We start from the raw sequence: 19,200 nt of genomic DNA on the forward strand, positions 1-19,200 counted from the left end.
AGGCAATTGGGGTTAAGTGACTTGCCCAGGGTCACACAGCTAGTGTAGTGGGGCAGCTAGGTGGCACCGTGGATAGAGCACTGGCCCAAGAGTCAAGAGGACCTAAGAAAACTACCAACATAACAGATCTTATTAATAACAAAACAATACAATTCACATGATTGTATCAGCAGATATAAAAAAACTTAAAATAAAACACTTATGTTTCAAACATTTTAAAAGTATGAGAACATATGGATCTCTCCTTAAAATAATAAACAGTATCTAACTAAAAGCAAGAGCTAGAATTATCTGTAATACAGAAACACTTATGGTCTTTCCAGGCAGATAAGAAATAGAATAAGAATGTCTATCCTCACCACTATTATTTGATATTGTTCTAAAAATACTAGCTATGGCAATAAAACAACAACAAAAAAAGAAATTCAGTAAATAAGCATGGGCAAAGAAGAAATAATACTAATGATTTTTCAACATCAGTGGAATTTTATTTTAGAGGCAGTCCTCTGACTGGAGCTTATTGTAGGGGCCACTCATTATCATGATACTAAGGACACTCACTAGGATCTATGAGAATCTTGAAACAAGAAGACCTAGCAAGTGAAGGAAGAAAGCTAGAGGAAATCCCTGTGAGAAGAGGAAAAGCAATAGGGAATAGATAAGAGCAAGCAAATACGCTTACAGACTGGCCATGAATCACATACCCAATGAAGAATTCATAGAGAAGATTCTGGGCTACAGAAAATGTGTAAAAAATACTAGGGGTCTAACACTGATGAAACCCAACTTTGTGGAGGTTCCCAAACCAATATATTGTACAGAGCATAGTTATGTCACCTGTGTTAAAGGTCAGTAGTACTGAATTTTTAGTACCAGTGGTTCCCAACAGAGGCAGCACTTCCTTAAGCGCTTCCTCAAGTAGGCAAGCCAGTATCCCTGAAGGAGCGGAAGACTAAAACTGAACATAGGCCAACAATGGTTCAAGTAGGAGCTTTCCTTCATTTTAGTTACCAAGATGTCTAGAATAGAACACTGACTCTGAATACTTCAGACTCTATGCTACCAAAAATGGAAAATATAAATACAAAGCAATATTCTCTGCTGTCAATGACTCAGATTTTGCTACTGTCCCCTCATGAAAGCTCCCTAGAAGATTGTGGTTACTGAAGGATCCATCTTTGTAAGCAATGATGCTGGCTGTGACAGCTTCCAGTTCTATGGCTCAGGTTTTTATTAAGACCTAAATTTCAACATCCAGAAAATCTTCACCATGTAGTAGGTTCCAGTGGTGAAGTATGGCTTTGAACAAAAGAATAAAAATCAGAAAAGATACTAGCTTGTCCAGATGAAAACTGCTCTGAAAACTGAAAGCAATCTAGGAAAAAATAAATATCTGACAACTTATAGCACAATAAGTTGTAAATGGATACATGACCTAGATCTAAAAGGTCATATTGTAAGATAACTGGAAAAAGGAAAGAAGATACCTTTTCACAACTCTAGAGAGGTAAAGAATTCTTGACCAAACAAGGGATGGAAGGATTAAAGGACACAAAATGGGCGATTTTAATTATACAAAATTGAAAAGGTTTTGCACAATCAATGCAGTTAGAAGAGAAAGTTTAAAACATCAATGTATGAGAAACAAGATATTCAGAGAGCTGTTAAAAAAAAATATAAGAGGGACAGCTAGGTGGTGCAGTGGATAAAGCACCAGCCCTGGATTCAGGAGTACCTGAGTTCAAATCCGGCCTCAGACACTTGACACTTACTGGCTGTATGACCCTGGGAAAGTCACTTAACCCCCATTACCCCACCAAAAAAAAAAAAAAAGACATCAAAAATGAAAACTGGGCAGATGGAAGCTAATAACTCCATGAGACACCAAGAATCTGTCAAGCAGAATCAAAAGACTGAAAAAATAGAAGAAAATGTGAAATACTTCATTGGAAAAACAAATGACCTGGAAAATAGATCCAGGAGAAATAATCTAAGAATTATTGGAATACCTGAAAGCCATGATCAAGAAAAGAGTCTAGACATCATATTCCAGGAGATTATCAAGGAGAACTGTCCTGAAATTATAGAATCAGAGGATAAAATCATCATTGAAAGAATTCACCAATCACCTCCTGAAAGAGACCCCAAAAGGAAAACTTCAAGTAATATTGTAGCCAAGAATCATCAAGGGAAAGAGAAAATACTCCAAGCAGCCAGAAAGAAACAATTCAAATATCATGGAGCCACAATCAGGATTGCACAGGACCTAGCAGCTTCGACATTAAAAAATCACAGGGCTTAGAATATGATATTCTGGAAGGCAAAGGAGCTGGGATTACAATCAATAATCAACCACCCAGCAAAACCTATCGTTCTCCTTCAGGGGAAAAGATGGGCATTCAATGAAATAGGGGACTTCCAAGGTTTCCTGAGAAAAAAGACCAGAACTGAACAGAAAATCTGATTTCCAAATACAAGATTCAAGAGAAGTATAAAGGAGGTAAACAAGAGGGGGAGGGGGGGAAGGTTGTTCAATGAGGTTAAACTGCTTACATCCCTATGAGAAGGATAATACTTTTTAACTCTTGGGATCTGTATCTCTATTAAGGTATTGTTACTAAATTGGCTTTGATATGATAATATAAAGAAACATAAGGGGCAAAATAAAAGAAGACTAGGGGAAAGAGAGGATGGCGGAGGAGGAATGGGGTTAATTACATCATATGAAGAAGCACAAAAAAACCCCATTACAATAGAGGGGAAGAAGGGAGAAGTGAGCATTGTTTTGTTTCATCAAGGAACACCTGTTCCTAGAAGAAACAAAGCAAAGGAGATTAGGCAAATGAGGGAAAGTCAGTGGGGGTATTTAAGAGAAAGTCCACTAAATTAGGTGGCTCATGGCCAAACTAGGGAGGGTGGGAGGGTCCTTAAGGTCCCTTCGTGGCCGCCAAACTGTGATGTTTAAAATCTAATTTGTGGTCGCCTCAAATTAAAAAGCTTCAGTACCAGTCTTTGGACATTAAACATTTATTAAAGCATACAGATATTTACAAGGAGTTCAGAAAGTTAAGAAAAAGAAGTCCTACCTAGCCTAGAGTTCCAGCCTGGTTGGGTTCTCCCTCAAGTCCTCCTCCACAAGCCTGCTTTAATCAGGAACTCCTCAGCAAGCTGTTTGTGGAAGCTTTTTATAGGTCTGGAACAGAGGCGGTCCTTACATACTGCTTCAAGGTGATTGGTTGCTGTCCTCCAAATCCATTGGCTTTGAAGGTGTTCTCAAGTTGAGTTCACAGTTTAGTTTCTGAGAACAATACCTTCTTAAGGGCTAGCCAGGTGTGATTACAATCCAGTTAACTTGAAGTAGGCTTAATCAGCAGTCAATCACTCTCACTTGATTCAATCAGTATAGATTAATCTCCAGGTGGGTCTTTGAGTATCTGCTAAATCCCATTATTTCATTACATTTTCAACCTTACTCTCATCAGATTTGGTTCAGGGAGGGAATAAAATACATTCCCATTTGTACAAAGGAACTTATCTTACTCTTTAAGGAAACAAGAAGGAAATGGGAAAAGGGTGGTATTAATAAAAGGGAGGGCAGAAACAGGGGGAAAAGGGGGGGAAAAAGGAAGGGTAGCTGATAAAAGGGAGGGCAAATTGAGGGAGCCAGTGGTCAGAAGCAAAACACTGGTCAGGAGGAATAGGGTGAAAGAAGGGGGAAAAGAGTACAAAGGGGAAAAGAGGATGGAGGGAAATAAACAGTTAATAATCTTAACTGTGAATGTGAATGAGATGTGAATAGCAGAGTGGATTAAAAATCAGAATCCTACAATATGTTGTTTACAAGAAACACATTTGAAGCAGAGAGATACACACAGAGTAAAGATAAAAAGTTGAAGCAGAATATATTATGCTTCAGCTGAAGTAAAAAAAAAAGCAGGGGTAGCAACTCTTATCTCAGACAAAGCAAAAACAGATCTAATTAAAAGAGATAAGGAAGTGTGGTAAAAAATGGAAGTTTCAGCTGAATCATTTGAGAGTTGAGCGCATGCTACTGAAGCGGCTTTTGAAGGACTGCCCTTTTGGGGAGGAGACTTCGACAAACGGCCATGAGCCTGCTGCTGCCCGGAGAGCGTGGCCAAGCACACTGTACTTCCGGGATGCCAACTTAAAACTGAGAGTGGAACGGAACTTCTCACTCACTCTGGCTTCTCAGCTTAGCAGTGGCAGCTTAGCTGTGGAGGCACACGAGTTTAGCGGTGGTCAGCTCTGGTTCTCGGCCTGGCAGGCAGTTTTGGGATTCGGTGAGTTTTTTAATGGAATATAGACTAAGCTTAGATCTAAGATTATTCATTTGTATTTCTACTTTCCTATTTCCCTAATCGGTATCACCTTTTTGTTATCTAATTAACTCCCAAACAATAAAAACTAATCCCTCACTGATTAAAGCTCAGAGGCTTCTTTTTCTTAGTGGTCTGGGAGATATATAAGGGAAAAGTTAAAGGAAGAGTTTAATACTCGTATATCCAATTTTAAATCTCACAGAAGGAAACTACATCTTGCTAAAAGGTATGATAGATAATGAAGTAATATCAATACTAAACATGTATGCACCAAGGGGTATAACAACCAAATTCTTAGGGGAGAAGTTAAATGAGTTACAAGGGGAAATAGACAGTAAAACTATACTAGTGGGGGATCTGAACCTTCCCCTCTCAAAATTAGATAAATCTAACCACAAAATAAATAAGAAAGAAATTAAAGAGGTGAATAGAATGTTAGAAAAGTTAGATATAATAGATATCTGGAGAAAACTGAATGGGGATAGAAAGGAATATACCTTTTTCTCAGGGGTACATGGCACATACCCAAAAACTGACCATGTATTAGAGCACAAAAACCTCATAGCCAAATGTAGAAAGGCAGAAATAGTAAATGCATCCTTCTCAGATCATGATGCAATAAAAATTACATGTAATAAAGAGCCATCGAAAGGTAGACTGAAAATTAATTGGAAACTAATCTCATGGTACAGAATGAATGGGTCAAACAACAAATCATAGAAACAATAACTTCATCCAAGAGAATGACAATAATGAGACAACATATCAAAACCTATGGGATGCAGCCAAAGCAGTGCTTAGGGGAAATTTTATATCTCTAAATGCTTACATGAATAAAAAAGAGAAAGAGGAGATCGATGAATCAGGCATGTAACTAAAAAAGCTAGAAAAATAACAAATTAAGAATCCCGAATTAAATACTAAATTAGAAAGCCTGAAAATCAAAGGATAAATTAATAAAATTGAAAGCAAGAAAACTATAGAATTAATCAATAAAACTAAGAGCTGGTTTTATGGAAAAAAAACAATAAAATAGATAAACCTTTGGTTAATTTGGTTAAAAAAAAAAAGAAAGAAGAAAACCAAATTACCAGTACCAAAAATGAAAGGAGTGGGGCAGCTAGGTGGTACAGTGTTTGATAAAGCACCAGCCCTGGATTCAGGAGGACCTGAGTTTAAATCTGGCCTCAGACACTTGACACTTACTAGCTGTGTGACCCTGGGCAAGTCACTTAACCCTCATTGCCCATCAAAACAAAATTAAAAAATGAAAGGGGTGAATTCATCACCAATGAAGTAGAAATTAAAGCAATAATTAGGAGCTATTTTGGCCAGCTACATGGCAATAAAATGCTCTAAATCACTACTGATTAGGGAAATGCAAATTAAAATAACTCTAAGGTACCACTTCACACCTATCAGATTGGCTCATATGACAAAAAAGGAAAATAATAAATGTTTGAGAAGCAGTGAAAAAAATGGAACACTAATGCTTTGTTGGTAGAGCTGTGAACTGATCCAACCATTCTGGAGAGCAATTTGGAACTATGCCCAAAGGGCTATGGGACTGTTCATAATGCCCTTTGACGCAGTGGTACCATAATACTAGGTCTGTATCCCAAAGAGATCATAAAAAAGGGAAAAGGACTCACATGTACAAAAATATTTACAGCAGCTCTCTTTGTGGTGGCAAAGAATTGAAAATCAAGGGAATGTCCATCAAAAGGGGAATGGCTAAATAAGTTGTGGTATATGAATGTAATGGAATACTATTGTATGAAACAATGAGCAGGAGGAGTTCAGAGAAATCTGGAAGGACTTACATGAACTGATACTGACTGAGAGGAGCAGAACCAGGAGAACACTGTACACAGTAACAGCAACATTGTGTGATGAACAATGGTGATAGACTTGGCTCTTCTCAGCAGTGCAACGATCCAAAACAGTTTCAAAGAACTCATGATGGAAAATGTTCTCCACATCCAGAAAAAAGAACTGTAGATTCTGAATGCAGATTGAACAATAATGTTTCTACTTTTGTTTTTGTTTTTTTGGTTTTTGAGGTTTTTCCCTTGTGCTGATTCTTCTTTCACAAGATGATTAATGCAGAGATATATTTAATGTGATTGTATATATATAACCTATATCAGACTGCTTTCCATCTTGGGGAGGAGGGAAGGAAGGGAGGGTGGGAGAAAAATGTGGAACTAAAAATCCTATGAAAACAAATGTTGAAACTATCCTTATATGTAACTGGAAAATAATAAATACTTTTTTTTTAATGGTGATACAAATTCACAACTCTAAAAAAAATTTAAAAATTAAAAAAAACAAAAAAAAAACAAATTCACAACTCTACCAACAATGCAGTGTGCTTATCTTCCTACAACCTTTCCATCATGGACTATCTTTTGTTATCTTTAAGAATTTGCAGGGCTTGCATTGAAACATCAAGGTTATTTTGATTTGCATTTCTCATTACTGATATGGAGCATTTTTTTAATGTGGCTGTTAGTTTGCAATCCTTCTTCTGAGAAATTTGTTAATAATATCCTTTGACCAGTTACGGATTGCAAAATAGCTTTTGGTCTTATACCTACTAATGAATTGTTTATATACTTTGGATATTAAACACTTATCCAAAAAATGTAATACACAGATTTTTCCCCCATTCAATTGCTTCCCTTTTTATCCTAATACATTCATTTTGTCTGCAGAAACTTTTCAATTTCATGTAATCAGTTATCTAACTTATCTTTTGTAATTGCCTCTATCCCTCATTTGGTTAACAATATATTGCCTGGGGCAGCTAGGTGGCGCAGTGGATAGGGCACCGGCCCTGGAGTCAGGAGGACCTGAGTTCAAATCCGGCCTCAGACACTTAACACTTACTAGCTGTGTGACCCTGGGCAAGTCACTTAACCCCAATTGCCTCACTTAAAAAAAAAAAGGGGGGGGGCAGCTAGATGGTGCAGTGGATAGAGCACCAGCCCTGGATTCAGGAGTACCTGAGTTCAAATCCGGCCTCAGACACTTAACACTTACTAGCTGTGTGACCCTGGGCAAGTCACTTAACCCCAATTGCCCCGCAAAAAAAAAAAAAAAAAAAGAATCTATTACCTACCTATATGATTTGTTTCCTTTCTCATTTTTTAATAGTGTAACAATTGGAATGATACCATCTGCTGGAGAGTTACTATAGGAAAGCTCCACAATGAGGAGAAGGCAAGCCACATAATGTGTTCAGGTCCTTGGTGTCAGGAAGTGACGTTTGCTCATGGGTACTGTCTATCAAAGCTGCCAGCCAATTAGCTTGGAGCTGTGTGGTCCTGTGGAGGGGAAGTTCCCAGCTTCACAGGAGGCGTTGGGTCCTTTTTGTTCCTGACCTCGCCATGGCAGGTCGGATGATAGGGTCTCTTAGAAATAGTTAGATTTTTAACCTTTCTCTCTGATCCCAATGCTCTTTAATAAAAACTTAAACACTTAAATACTCTTGCTAAAGCTTATAATTTATTGGCAACCACTCATTAGGTTTTAGATAGTATAGCTAGAATTTTAGCCCCTTACAATAGTCTATTCTTTAGTATTGAGGTCACATATCTATTTAGAATGTATTGTGAAATACTGTGTAAGGCATAGGCCTAAGCCTAATTTCTGCCAGATATTTTTCCAGTTTTCCCAGAAGCTGTCATCAATAGAAAGTTTTTTCCTAAATAATTTGTGTGATGATATATTATTGGATCTTAAGGGACAATCTGTGACTAATATAAATGACAAAAGGGACAGATTTAGAGAAATCTGGAAGAACTCATAAGGCCTGATGTAAAATGAAATGAGCAAAACTAGAACAATATATACAACTACAACTCTAAGGAACAAATTATGAAGAAAAGAATATGATTGATCCAATGACCAATCATAATTACAGATGATTTACACTGTCTACCTCTTTCTTGTCAGAGAGGCATTGTGCCAGAAGTAATAAATGAAACATACATTCTCAAACATTCCCAATATACATTAGTTTTGCTTGACAACACTAATTTAATAAAAGAAAAGGATTTGGGGGGGGGTTTGAAAGAAAAAATATATTGGAGGGTTTGAATGGGTGACAATAATAATACAAAAAAAGGATTAAAAGAAAAGAGCATCAATAAAACATCTTTTTAAATACAGAAAGAGAGCAGAAATAGGGGCAGCTAGCTGGTACAATAGATAGAGTGCCAGGCCTGATGACAGGAAGACTCCTCTTCATGAGTTTGAATGTAGCCTCAAACACTTATTAGCTGTGTGATCCTGGGCAAGTTATTTAATCCTGTTTGCCTTAGTCTCTCATCAGTAAAATAAGATGAAGAAGGAAATGGCAAACCACTCTGGTATCTTTGCCAAGAAAACCTCAAAATAGGATCACAGAGAGTCAGACAACAATGAAAAGAACAGAAACTTGTAAAAGAAATTGCTAAGAAATAAAGAAAACATACATTAAATTAATAGTCTGCCAGTAATCTAAAACTTGGATAACAAGTTTAAATGAGAGAAAGAAAGAATACTACTAGAAAAAAAAACTTTGAATTTTCAGCAAAATAGTGGTAACTGACCTGTAGTACATCCTTTAAAAAGATGTAGACAGAGGCTGAAAAGAAAAACAAAAGCTGCAAGATTCAGTAAGTGGTTTTCTAAAAGACTGAAGAAAGACTATGGCAGCCTAAGACTGTTTTTCAATGTCTCAGGAAAGCAAAGGCTTTTATCCAAGAGGAATACTTCAAAGTGACAGCTAAGGATCTTAAAATAGAGGATGTGAAAATTGAAATAGACAGAGATAGATAAATCCAATTCATCAACTAGCCACATGAACTGTTTTCACACAGAATCTAACTGGTTAGTGACCTATGTGGGCAAATTTCTTCTGGCAGCATGACAGATACTCTACCAAAATTTTCACAGGTAATTCTACAACAGAATAGACTTTTCAGAAAGATTCGCGTGTAAAGGTATATTTTATGTAGTATCTGAAAAAGGAATGTAGATGTAGATTCAGAGGATCTCAGTTCAAATATGAGTTCCACAATTTACTCCCTGTATAACCTTGGGCAAATAACTTTACCATTCTGGGTATTAGTTTCCCCATCTGTAGAATAATGATGTTAAATTGGATGATCTTTAAGGTACCAATCATTTCTAATCCTATGATCCTACATTTGAAAGTAAGGTACTTAGAAATGAATAGTGACAAACAACAGCATGGAAGCAAATCTGGTCACTTAAGAGAGTGTTATTATTCCCAGGCTCTTGATTCTAGGTGGTCTCCAGCAGTGTCTGAGGGAAAGTGGTGATGAAATGGTTTGGTCTATCTAGCATATGCCAACTCTCCTTCAGGATACCATGCTGATTAAGCAACCATTTTAAGCTAAAAATGTCTTTCTTTATAGGCTAACAAAGTTGTTTTTTCCAGCAGTGATGATGGATTATGTTCATACTTTCACAGTCTCCTACTTTGTCCCCCCGGAACCAGTGGCACACATCTTTAGGGTTTAGTGTTGAAGGTGTGAGAAAATTATTAATGTTATGGGGTTAGGACATGGGTCTGAGATAACTTTCCTTGAGAAGACAGACACACCTTGAAGCCAGAGAGATAAGCCCATTAGATATGGCTGCTGCCTGAGTGGTGCCAGGGGGACTGAGATGGCTGGAGAAATCAGAGCAGCCTCTCGTCCAACTTCTCAAAGCCCACCACCAGTGGGGGATGTTCCACCCTCAGGTGATCACCCCCAATAAGGGAACTTTGTAGTCAGATGATCACCCCATCTGTCCCTCCACCATCTGTCCTCTATAAAAGCTATGGTCTTTCTCCTGCTCGAGGAGACAAGTGTCTCAGAGAACTGTCTCTGTATCTAACTCTCCTTGAGACATGTCTCAAGGTTTCCTTTCTCTAGCGCTCAAACAAAATGTTATTTTATTCTAATTGGTTTGTGTGTGAGAGGGTGTAATTCTTTAAAGAGGAATTCCTAAGGACTCCCACACCAATCATTTCCCATGTGACATTAATAATCGATTTCTTGGGGGACCCAGAGATCACTTTCTCAGTCCTTTCTCCACCCCCACTCCAGAAAGTCCAGTTCTCCTTGAGAAACTTCAAATCCCACCTAGGACAAACCCAAAGGAACAAAAGGAATGGAGACACATTCTTTTGTTTATTGTTTAGATGGGTGAAGGACAGTTGAGATTAAACCAGTCTGGAAAACGGACTTTGCCTTGAGCAACTTGAGAGAAGGGTCTTTTGCATTCTTTTCCCTGATGTCTTCATAGGGTTCCTTTTAATGTAGACCACCTTCAAGTCATGTCAACCAATGGAATTGAATGATGCTAAGCAATCAGCTTTGATTAATGTATAATGATTTATCAAAAGGGATAAAGAACCTGGACAGGCAGCATATTAGTTTCTCTTGGCTCTATGGAAGCACATGGTCTCTATTTCTCTCACTAGCTCTCTTGGGTCTCCTTGAGACTACATGCTGTCTCTGTGGGAGACAGCATGGGTCTTCTGGGGCTTTTCCCCTGCTCATGCTAACTGACATGCAGAAGCTCTCTCCCTGCTTTCTTTACCATATGGCATGAGACCATGAGAAGTTAGGAACATGTGGTCAATCCTTTACTGGTATAATATTGATAAACTAATAATATGCGTACCCAAAACTGATATCTATAGCAATTAATTTCAAAAAACACAAAGGGGAGAAAATACCCACAATCCCTGCTCCACCAATACCAATCACAGACTAGAAGGTAAACCCAAGAGCCCCAAGACCATCTCAGACCATCAATTCTGTTACCAACCCAGTCCCCACAGTAATCAATCAAAAAATCAACTCATGGAAATGAAACCTATCAACTACCCCTGCCTCTTCAGCAGTCACAACTACTTAAGACTCAGAAAATAAAGCTCTTACCACCAAAGTACTTGGCACTGTCAAATGACTTAATAGAAACAGACATGGTTTTATTGATGGAAAAGACATTTACAAGATGCATTACCACTTTATGAAGTGATATAAGAGTGAAGAAAGAAACAAAATACACACAATGATTACAAGGAAGACAATACTAAAAGGAAATAAAACTCAATTCAAATACAATAAACAACCAACAACTAGGTCAAACAAATTTAACCCATATACCAACATATCCTTTCTAAAAATAAGCTACAACAAAGTGTTCCTAAAGAAATAATGAACTTGAATAGCTGGAGGAATATTCAGTGCTCATAGCTAGGTCATGTCAATAAAATAAAAAGCACAACACTACCAGAGTTAACTTAAACTTTTAATGCTATACCAAATGACCAACAAAATACTTCATAGAACCTAAGAAAACAATAAAATTCATTTGGAAAAACAAAAGATCTAGGCTATCAAAGGAAATTGTTAAGCAGCAGTCATCAAAACCATCTGATATTGGTTAAAAATGGAGAGACACTGGGGCAGCTAGGTGGTGCAGTAGATAGAGCACCAGACCTGGAGTCAGGAGGACCTGAGTTCAAATCCGCCCTCAGACACTTAACACTAACTGTGTGACCCTGGGCAAGGCACTTAACCCCAATTGCCTAAAAAAAAAAAGAGAAACAGTTCAGTGAAACAGACTAGACAAGGGAGAATCAGAATCAATAGAATTCAATAATCAAGGGTTTGATAAATTAGAACACAAATTACATAGGAAAAAACTCCTTATCTGATTAAACAATCATAAAAAAAAACTGCTGAGAAAGCTAGAAAGCAGATAGAAATTAGGCTTAGACCACCATCTTACACTATACTCCATAATACATTCCAAATGGACATATGACCTTAATACTGAACATAATTTTCTTTTAAAAAATTAGAAAAGAAGCAGAACATATACTTCTCACAGCTATAGATGTACATTTAACCAAATGAGGGATAAAAACAATTACAGGGGGCAGCTAGGTGGTGCAGTGGATAAAGCACCAGCTCTGGATTCAGGAGGACCTGAGTTCAAATCCAGCCTCAGATACTTGACACTTACTAGCCGTGTGACCCTGGGCAAGTCACTTAGCCCTCACTGCCCTGCCAAAACAAACAAATAAATAAATAAAAGCTAATGAAATAATTACAAAAGATAAAATAGATCACTTAAATTACATAAAACTGAAAAGCTTCTGCACAGACAAAATTAATACACCTAGAATAAGGGAAGTGATCGAATGGAAAAAAATTTTTGTATCAAATTGTTCTGATAAGCATTTGCTATCCAAGATAAAAAGGCAATCTATCTATAAATTTAGGTTTTGAACAATTTTCAAAAAAAGAACTGTCAAGTATTCACAACCATATGAAAGAATGCCCCAAATCATTAATAGTAAGAGAAATGTAAATCAAAACACTGACAAATCATCTGGTACTTTGAAAATTGGCAAAGATGACAAAAGGTGAAGAAAGGTTATGTGACTAAAATGTCCATAACCTTTGACCCAGAAATTAGAATATAGAGTTTATATCTCAAAGAAGCCACTTGAGACATTATCTAATCCAACCTCCTTATATTGCATATCAATATGGAAAATGAGGATCAGAGAGCTTAAGTGACATATTATACAGGTAGTAAATCACAGAGACAGTATCAGAACCCAGGTCTTCTGACTCCAAAACCCAGTTACTATACCACCTTATCTTGCATAGAGTTCTACTTTTCATAATACAAACCTCATCACTATCAGAGATGACAATGAATGAATTTTCGACCTTCTTTACTTCAAGGATTTCATTTTCCTCCAATCTCTCAGATTCAGTAGCTTCTATAACTTTCTTCTTCCTCCGAGGCATCTTTAACTCTGAAATGCATGTAAAATTCAATTATTACAAAATTATTTTTCAAATTTGGTCAATGAAAGGCAGATGGTCCTATCTGCCAAAGTTCAAAATAGTATTAAGTATTCCAGGAATATCAAAAATTTACTACTAATCAATAAAAACTCATACCGTTTCCTACAGAAATAAAAATATTACATTCATCACTGTGACCAAAATCTAATGCAAGATTTTGAAGTTTCTAAAATAATTTCTATTTCAGTTCAAAAAAGGTTACAATTCTGTGAATTACAAAGAATTTCTCAACGTTCTTAGGATCACAAGATTTTAAAGTTGATCCATACAGCCCAAACACTCCATTTGACAAAAGAGAGAACTAAGTACCAAAGAGGGGAAAGGTCTTACTCGTTGTTACAAGGTATTTAGTAGAATTGGGATTTGAATCCTTCTGTAAGGTATTTTGCTCAGATTGGGAAAGAAAGACAACAAAGAGACTATTTTAAGTACAGAGTACAGTCACTTATATAGGTATTTCAGAAAACTTTAAATTCTGTGTGATCTAATGGTTTTCTCAAATGCCCCAACCACTGATGAAAACCATAAATTAATTCCAAAGCATTCAGTCATAATGCATGTTCCATTGTGTCGGCCTACTCCTAGATAAAAAACCATCAACTTTCCCAGCTAAATATGCATAGCTGTATAATTAAATACATTTGAAAGATTTCAAATACTACTCAGTTCCTTCATACCATTATTTATATAGTTCCAGTAACCAATATTATGTGCAGAAGAAAAGTAAATAGCCATCTCTCACAAGTATAAAGATATAATGAAAGAAAAAAAGGACCTATGGAATAAATCTGACTATAGCAAATTCTCTAACTAAAGGTGACCTTATTAGTCTCAGTCAACATTACATTGTAATTATAGTATTAGAGAGTTAAAATAACAGAGTAGTAGGAATAGGCACATTTCAGTTCTCCCCCCAAACACCCTCCACAAAGATCTAGAAAACACACTAAACCTAATCCTGATAAGGAAAATTTTTAAAAATAAATCACAAGTCATTTTTTCAGTCCAGAGTGACATAGGGATACAGACAAAGAGGTCTGCAGGGGAAAGAGTCGAGCCAGGAACATGTCCTGTGGCGTTATCTCAGCACTCAGGACTGAAAGAGGACTCAGTGGCTAATATGACAAAAAAGGAAAATGCTAAATGTTGAAAATGATAGAGGGGATTGTGGGAAAACTGGGATGCTAATTCACTGTTGGTAGAGTTGTGAATTGATCCAACCATTGTGGAGAACAATTTGGAACTACACCCAAAGGGCTATCAAACTGTGCATACCATTTGATCTAGCAATACCATCCCAAAGATATCCAAAAAGAGAGAAAAGGATCATTTGTACAAAAAATATTTATAGCAACTCTTTTTGTAGTAGTTAAGAACTGGAAATCAAAGGAATGCCCATCAATTGGGGAATGGCTAAACAAGTTGTGGTATATTATTGTAATAGAATATTACTGTGCTCTAAAAAATGACAAGAAGGATGATTTCAGAAAAACCTGGAAAGACTCACATGAACTGATGCATAGTGAAGTGAACAGAATCTGGAGAACACTGTACACAATAGCAATACTGTTCAATGAAGAACTGTGAATGACTTAGTCTCAGCAATATAATGATTCAAGACAATCCCAAAGGACTAATGATGAAGCATACTATCCACACCTACAGAGAAAGAAGTGATAGTGATTGAATGGAGACTGAAGCATGCTATTTTTCACTTTCTTTCTCTTATTTTTTTTAATTTGAGTCTTCTTATACAAAATGACTAATACGGAAATGTTTTACAGAAGTATATAACTTGTATAGATGTATTTACACAATATATAACCTATATCTGATTGCTTATTGACTCAGGGAGGAGAGAGGGACAGAACTTGGAACTCAAAATTTTAAACAAAAATATTTCTTTTTTAAAAATTAAATTAACGTTAAAAAAAGAAAGAAAGAAAGAGGACTCAGGCTGTGCAATGGGGCAGGAAGAGGTACTGGGCAGTTCCTGAACTAGTGCAGGATGGAGGAAGGGGTGTTATCTGACAGCTCTGTCACTTACTACTAGTTCCAAGTCACAGATCCTGGGAGGCAGAGAAGAAGACCTGTACCTAGGGATAAGTGAGAAGAGTGGTCACTAGATCATGGGCTTTAGCTGTGTATTAAGCAAGGAACAAGTTCAGAAACAAACAGAAGCTGTGTGGCTACAGTCTCAGGAGCAGAACAGGAATTCAGTTCTAGCCTCCAGCACATGCTGAAGACTACAGGAAGGGGAATAACCAGGGAAGGAATTCCAGACCAAAGGAGAACCTACAATTTGGTTGTTCTGAACCTTACTAGCTGGTAAAAATGATTGAGTCTAGAGGCAAACTACTAGAACCAGGGCAAGCTGATAGACATCTTGTTCAGACCTAAACAAAGATCAGGAACTTGCAGAGCTCAGACCAGGAGGGTCACGAGAAGACTTCATTTTGGATCACATCACACTGAAAGCAATGAAAACTTGGCAAGTTCCCACCATAAGCTGTTCCTGAGATCCTGGGACAAACACTCAGTATCCCCTAAAAAGAAGCAAGAGGACAAAAGAAAAATAAAGCTCAGCCTAGAAATAACCCTGAGAAGTGCACTAAGTCCAGCCCTAACATAATGCCCAAAGTCAAGAAGCAGACCGGAAGAATGAACAAACAAAAAAGAATTCCACCATAAAGAGCTATTATAGTAAAAGGGAACTCAAGATACAAACGCAGAAGAAAAGAATAACTCCAAGATATCCATAAGCAGCAAAGCCTCAAAGGAAAATGTAGCTTGAGCAGAGATCAAAATTCCTGGAGGACATAAAGCAAGAGTTTTGTTGTTTTTTAAAAAAGAACTAAAAGAAGCTGAGAGAAAAGACCCTATTTGAACTCTTCTCAGAGCCCTAAATATAGAGTGAGTCTACTTTCAAGCCCCACAACTTTGTTGCCAGGGGGCCACCCAGCACACAAAGTGCTGAGGGGCCAAGGCCCTGGGACTTAGGCCTGAGCAGGGCCTGGAACAGGGACTGAACTTTGTGGGAGTCGAGCTAAACTGGGAGTTCACCTTGAGGCGCCCGAGGTGATTCCCACATGGACCCAATGTTCAAACCCCAACTTAAGTTTTATTTCTTGACAAATTCTGTATGTTAACACAGTACTGTTCTAGTGAGGAATGGACATTCTTGCCCAGAATAAGGTTAAGGCCTAGTGTCACAATCTGATTGGCAGACAGCTACGATCTGATTGGTTTGATTAACAGGGTAATCTGATTGGTTGATACAGTTACCATATATGGGAGTTTGGTAAAATATGCTGAGATTGGTTGTTTCTGTAATGCTGTATGGATTGTAATACTGTAATGTATATCAAGGGGAACACTTGTTGGGTATAAGTCACAGTGCAGGACGTCATTTCAGTGTATTCTCTGGCACATTCAGAAGACTGCCCATCTTTGCAAAGATGAATAAAGAAGCCTTCACCCATCCTCTGCTTCCTGCTTGGATTCTCTGAGCTGTTAGCAACACTATGAGCTGTTAGCTGCATTTCTAACAAAATGATTTTTAAAATAAGATAGATAAAAAAATGGGAAAATGAGAACTATGGGAGAAAAACAAGTAAAGTAAATGACACAAAGAGGGTTTTGATATATGAAGTATGGAAACCCAAAACTTAAAAGGAAAACTACAGATGTCTCTAATGAACATTGATGCAAAAATTTAAAAGAAAATATTAGCAAAGAGGCTGAAACAGCATATCTCAAAGATTACACACTATGATCAGGTTGGATTCATACCAGTAACACAGAGTTGACTTAATATGAGGAAAACTATAAACTTTAATCATATTAATGCCAAAAACAAAAATAACATGTTTATACCCACAAAGAAAAAGCTTTCATATATAACATCCATTTCTGCTAAATCAAAAGAATAAATAGAACAAAGATTTGAAACAGGGATAAACTAGAAATCTTTCCAATAAAATCAGGAGCAAAACAGGGATGTCTGTCCATTGTCACCACTTCTATTTCACAAAATACAATTACTGGCTATAGCAATAAAATAGTAAAAGAAACTAAAAGAATAAGCATAAGTAAAGAAGAAACGAAATTATGATTTTTGTAGGTGATAAGGATATAAGGAATCCTAGAGAGTCAATTAAAAACTAATTGAAACAATAACTTTGGTGAAGTTGTAGAACAACAAAAAAATCCACACAAATAATCAGTAATTTCTGTATAATACTAATAAAACTCAGGAAGAAAAGACAGAAAGAGAAATTTCATTTAAAATAACTAAGAATGGGGCAACTAGGTGGCACAGTGGATAAAGCACCGGCCCTGGATTCAGGAGGACCCGAGTTCAAATCCGGCCTCAGACACTTGACACTTACTGGCTGTGTGACCCTGGGCAAGTCACTTAACCCTCATTGCCCCACAAAAAAAATTAAAATAAATAAATTAAAATAAAATAAAATAACTAAGAAACATATAAAATACTTGGGAGTCTAACTATCAAGATACACATAAGAACTGTAATAAACTATAAAACACTGTTTACAGAAATACAGATGTAAATAAGTGGAGAAATATTAATTGCTGATCAGGATGAGGCAATATAATAAAAGTTACAATGCCATCTAAATTAATTTGTTGATTCAATGCCATGCCAATCAAACTCCCAAAGGATTACTTGATAGAGGTAGGGAAAAAAAGATATTCATAAATAGAGAATCTCAAAAGAAAAAATGAAAAAAGTAGAAACAAAGGGGGCTGACCTAGCAATAGTGCTACAAAGCAATAAATATAAAAATAATTTGTACTGGTTAAAAAACAGACTGACCAGTGGAACAGATCAGACACTAAATATACAGAAGAGGGACAGCTAGGTTGCACAGTGGATAAAGCACCGGCCCTGGATTCAGGAGGACCTGAGTTCAAATTCAGCCTCTGACACATGACATGTGACATGTGACACTTATTGAGCAAGTCACTTAACCCTCACTGCTCTGCCCTACCCCCCCCCAAAAAAGATGCAGCTAAATATACAGAAGAAAATGAACCTAATAGCCTAGTGTTCAATAAAAACAAAACACTCAGTTACTAGAATAAAGAATTCCTACTGGGATAAAGACTCACTATTTGGGAGTTTTTTAAAAACTCTTGGGAACAACTAACTGTACAGAAGAAATTAAATTTAGAACACCACCTCACATCTTATGCCAACATAAGTGCCAAATGAATACATGACCTAGCTATAGAAGATCACATCATAAACAAATTAGAGAAACAGGGGAAAAAATTACCTCTCACAACTATGGATAAGAAGAAAATTTAATGACCAAACGAGAGAGAATGACAGAAGATAAAGTGAATAATTTTGATTACATAAAATTAAAAAGGTTTTACAAGGATAAATCTAAATTTTAAAGGGAAACCAGTAAGAGAAAAACATCTTTGCAGCAAGTTTCTCTTAAAAAGATCTCATTTCAAAAGTATATAAGAGGGGGCATCTAGGCGGCTCAGTGGATAAAGCATTGGCCCTGAATTCAGGAGGGCCTGAGTTCAAACACTTGACACTAGCTGTGTGACCCTGGGCAAGTCACTTAACCCTCACTGCCCCACCAAAAAAAAAAGTATATAAGAGGGGGCCAGGTAGGTGGCACAGTGGATAGAGCACCAGCCTTGGAGTCAGGAGTACCTGAGTTCAAATCCAGCTTCAGACACTTGACACTTACTAGCTGTGTGACCCTGGGCAAGTCACTTAACCCCAAATGCCTCAAAAAAAAAAAAGATATATATAAGAAACTGATTCAAATTTATAAGAAGTCATTCCCTCAATTGATAAGTGGTTTAAGTATAGGAATAGGCAGAGCTCATGGAAAGAAACCCAGGCTATCTATAGTCTTATAAAAAAAAATGGTCCAAATGATTAAATTAGAGAAACTAAATTAAATCAAGTCTAA

At 37.0% G+C, this 19,200-nt stretch overlaps 1 protein-coding gene across 2 annotated transcripts in view; it reads right to left on the reverse strand.

Annotated features, from left to right (window-relative positions):
• Nucleotides 1-19,200, reverse strand: part of UIMC1 (ubiquitin interaction motif containing 1) — a 140,860-nt gene that overhangs the window by 103,245 nt on the left and 18,415 nt on the right. For both annotated transcript variants that reach the window (XM_043981651.1, XM_043981649.1), the window contains exon 2: nucleotides 13,058-13,185. In XM_043981651.1, coding sequence (XP_043837586.1) covers nucleotides 13,058-13,177 — 120 coding nt within the window. In that variant the 5' untranslated portion in view covers nucleotides 13,178-13,185. The remainder of the gene's footprint in view (nucleotides 1-13,057; nucleotides 13,186-19,200) is intronic.

Source organism: Dromiciops gliroides, chromosome 2, assembly GCF_019393635.1.
Source record: "Dromiciops gliroides isolate mDroGli1 chromosome 2, mDroGli1.pri, whole genome shotgun sequence".
Classification (NCBI taxonomy): domain Eukaryota; kingdom Metazoa; phylum Chordata; class Mammalia; order Microbiotheria; family Microbiotheriidae; genus Dromiciops; species Dromiciops gliroides.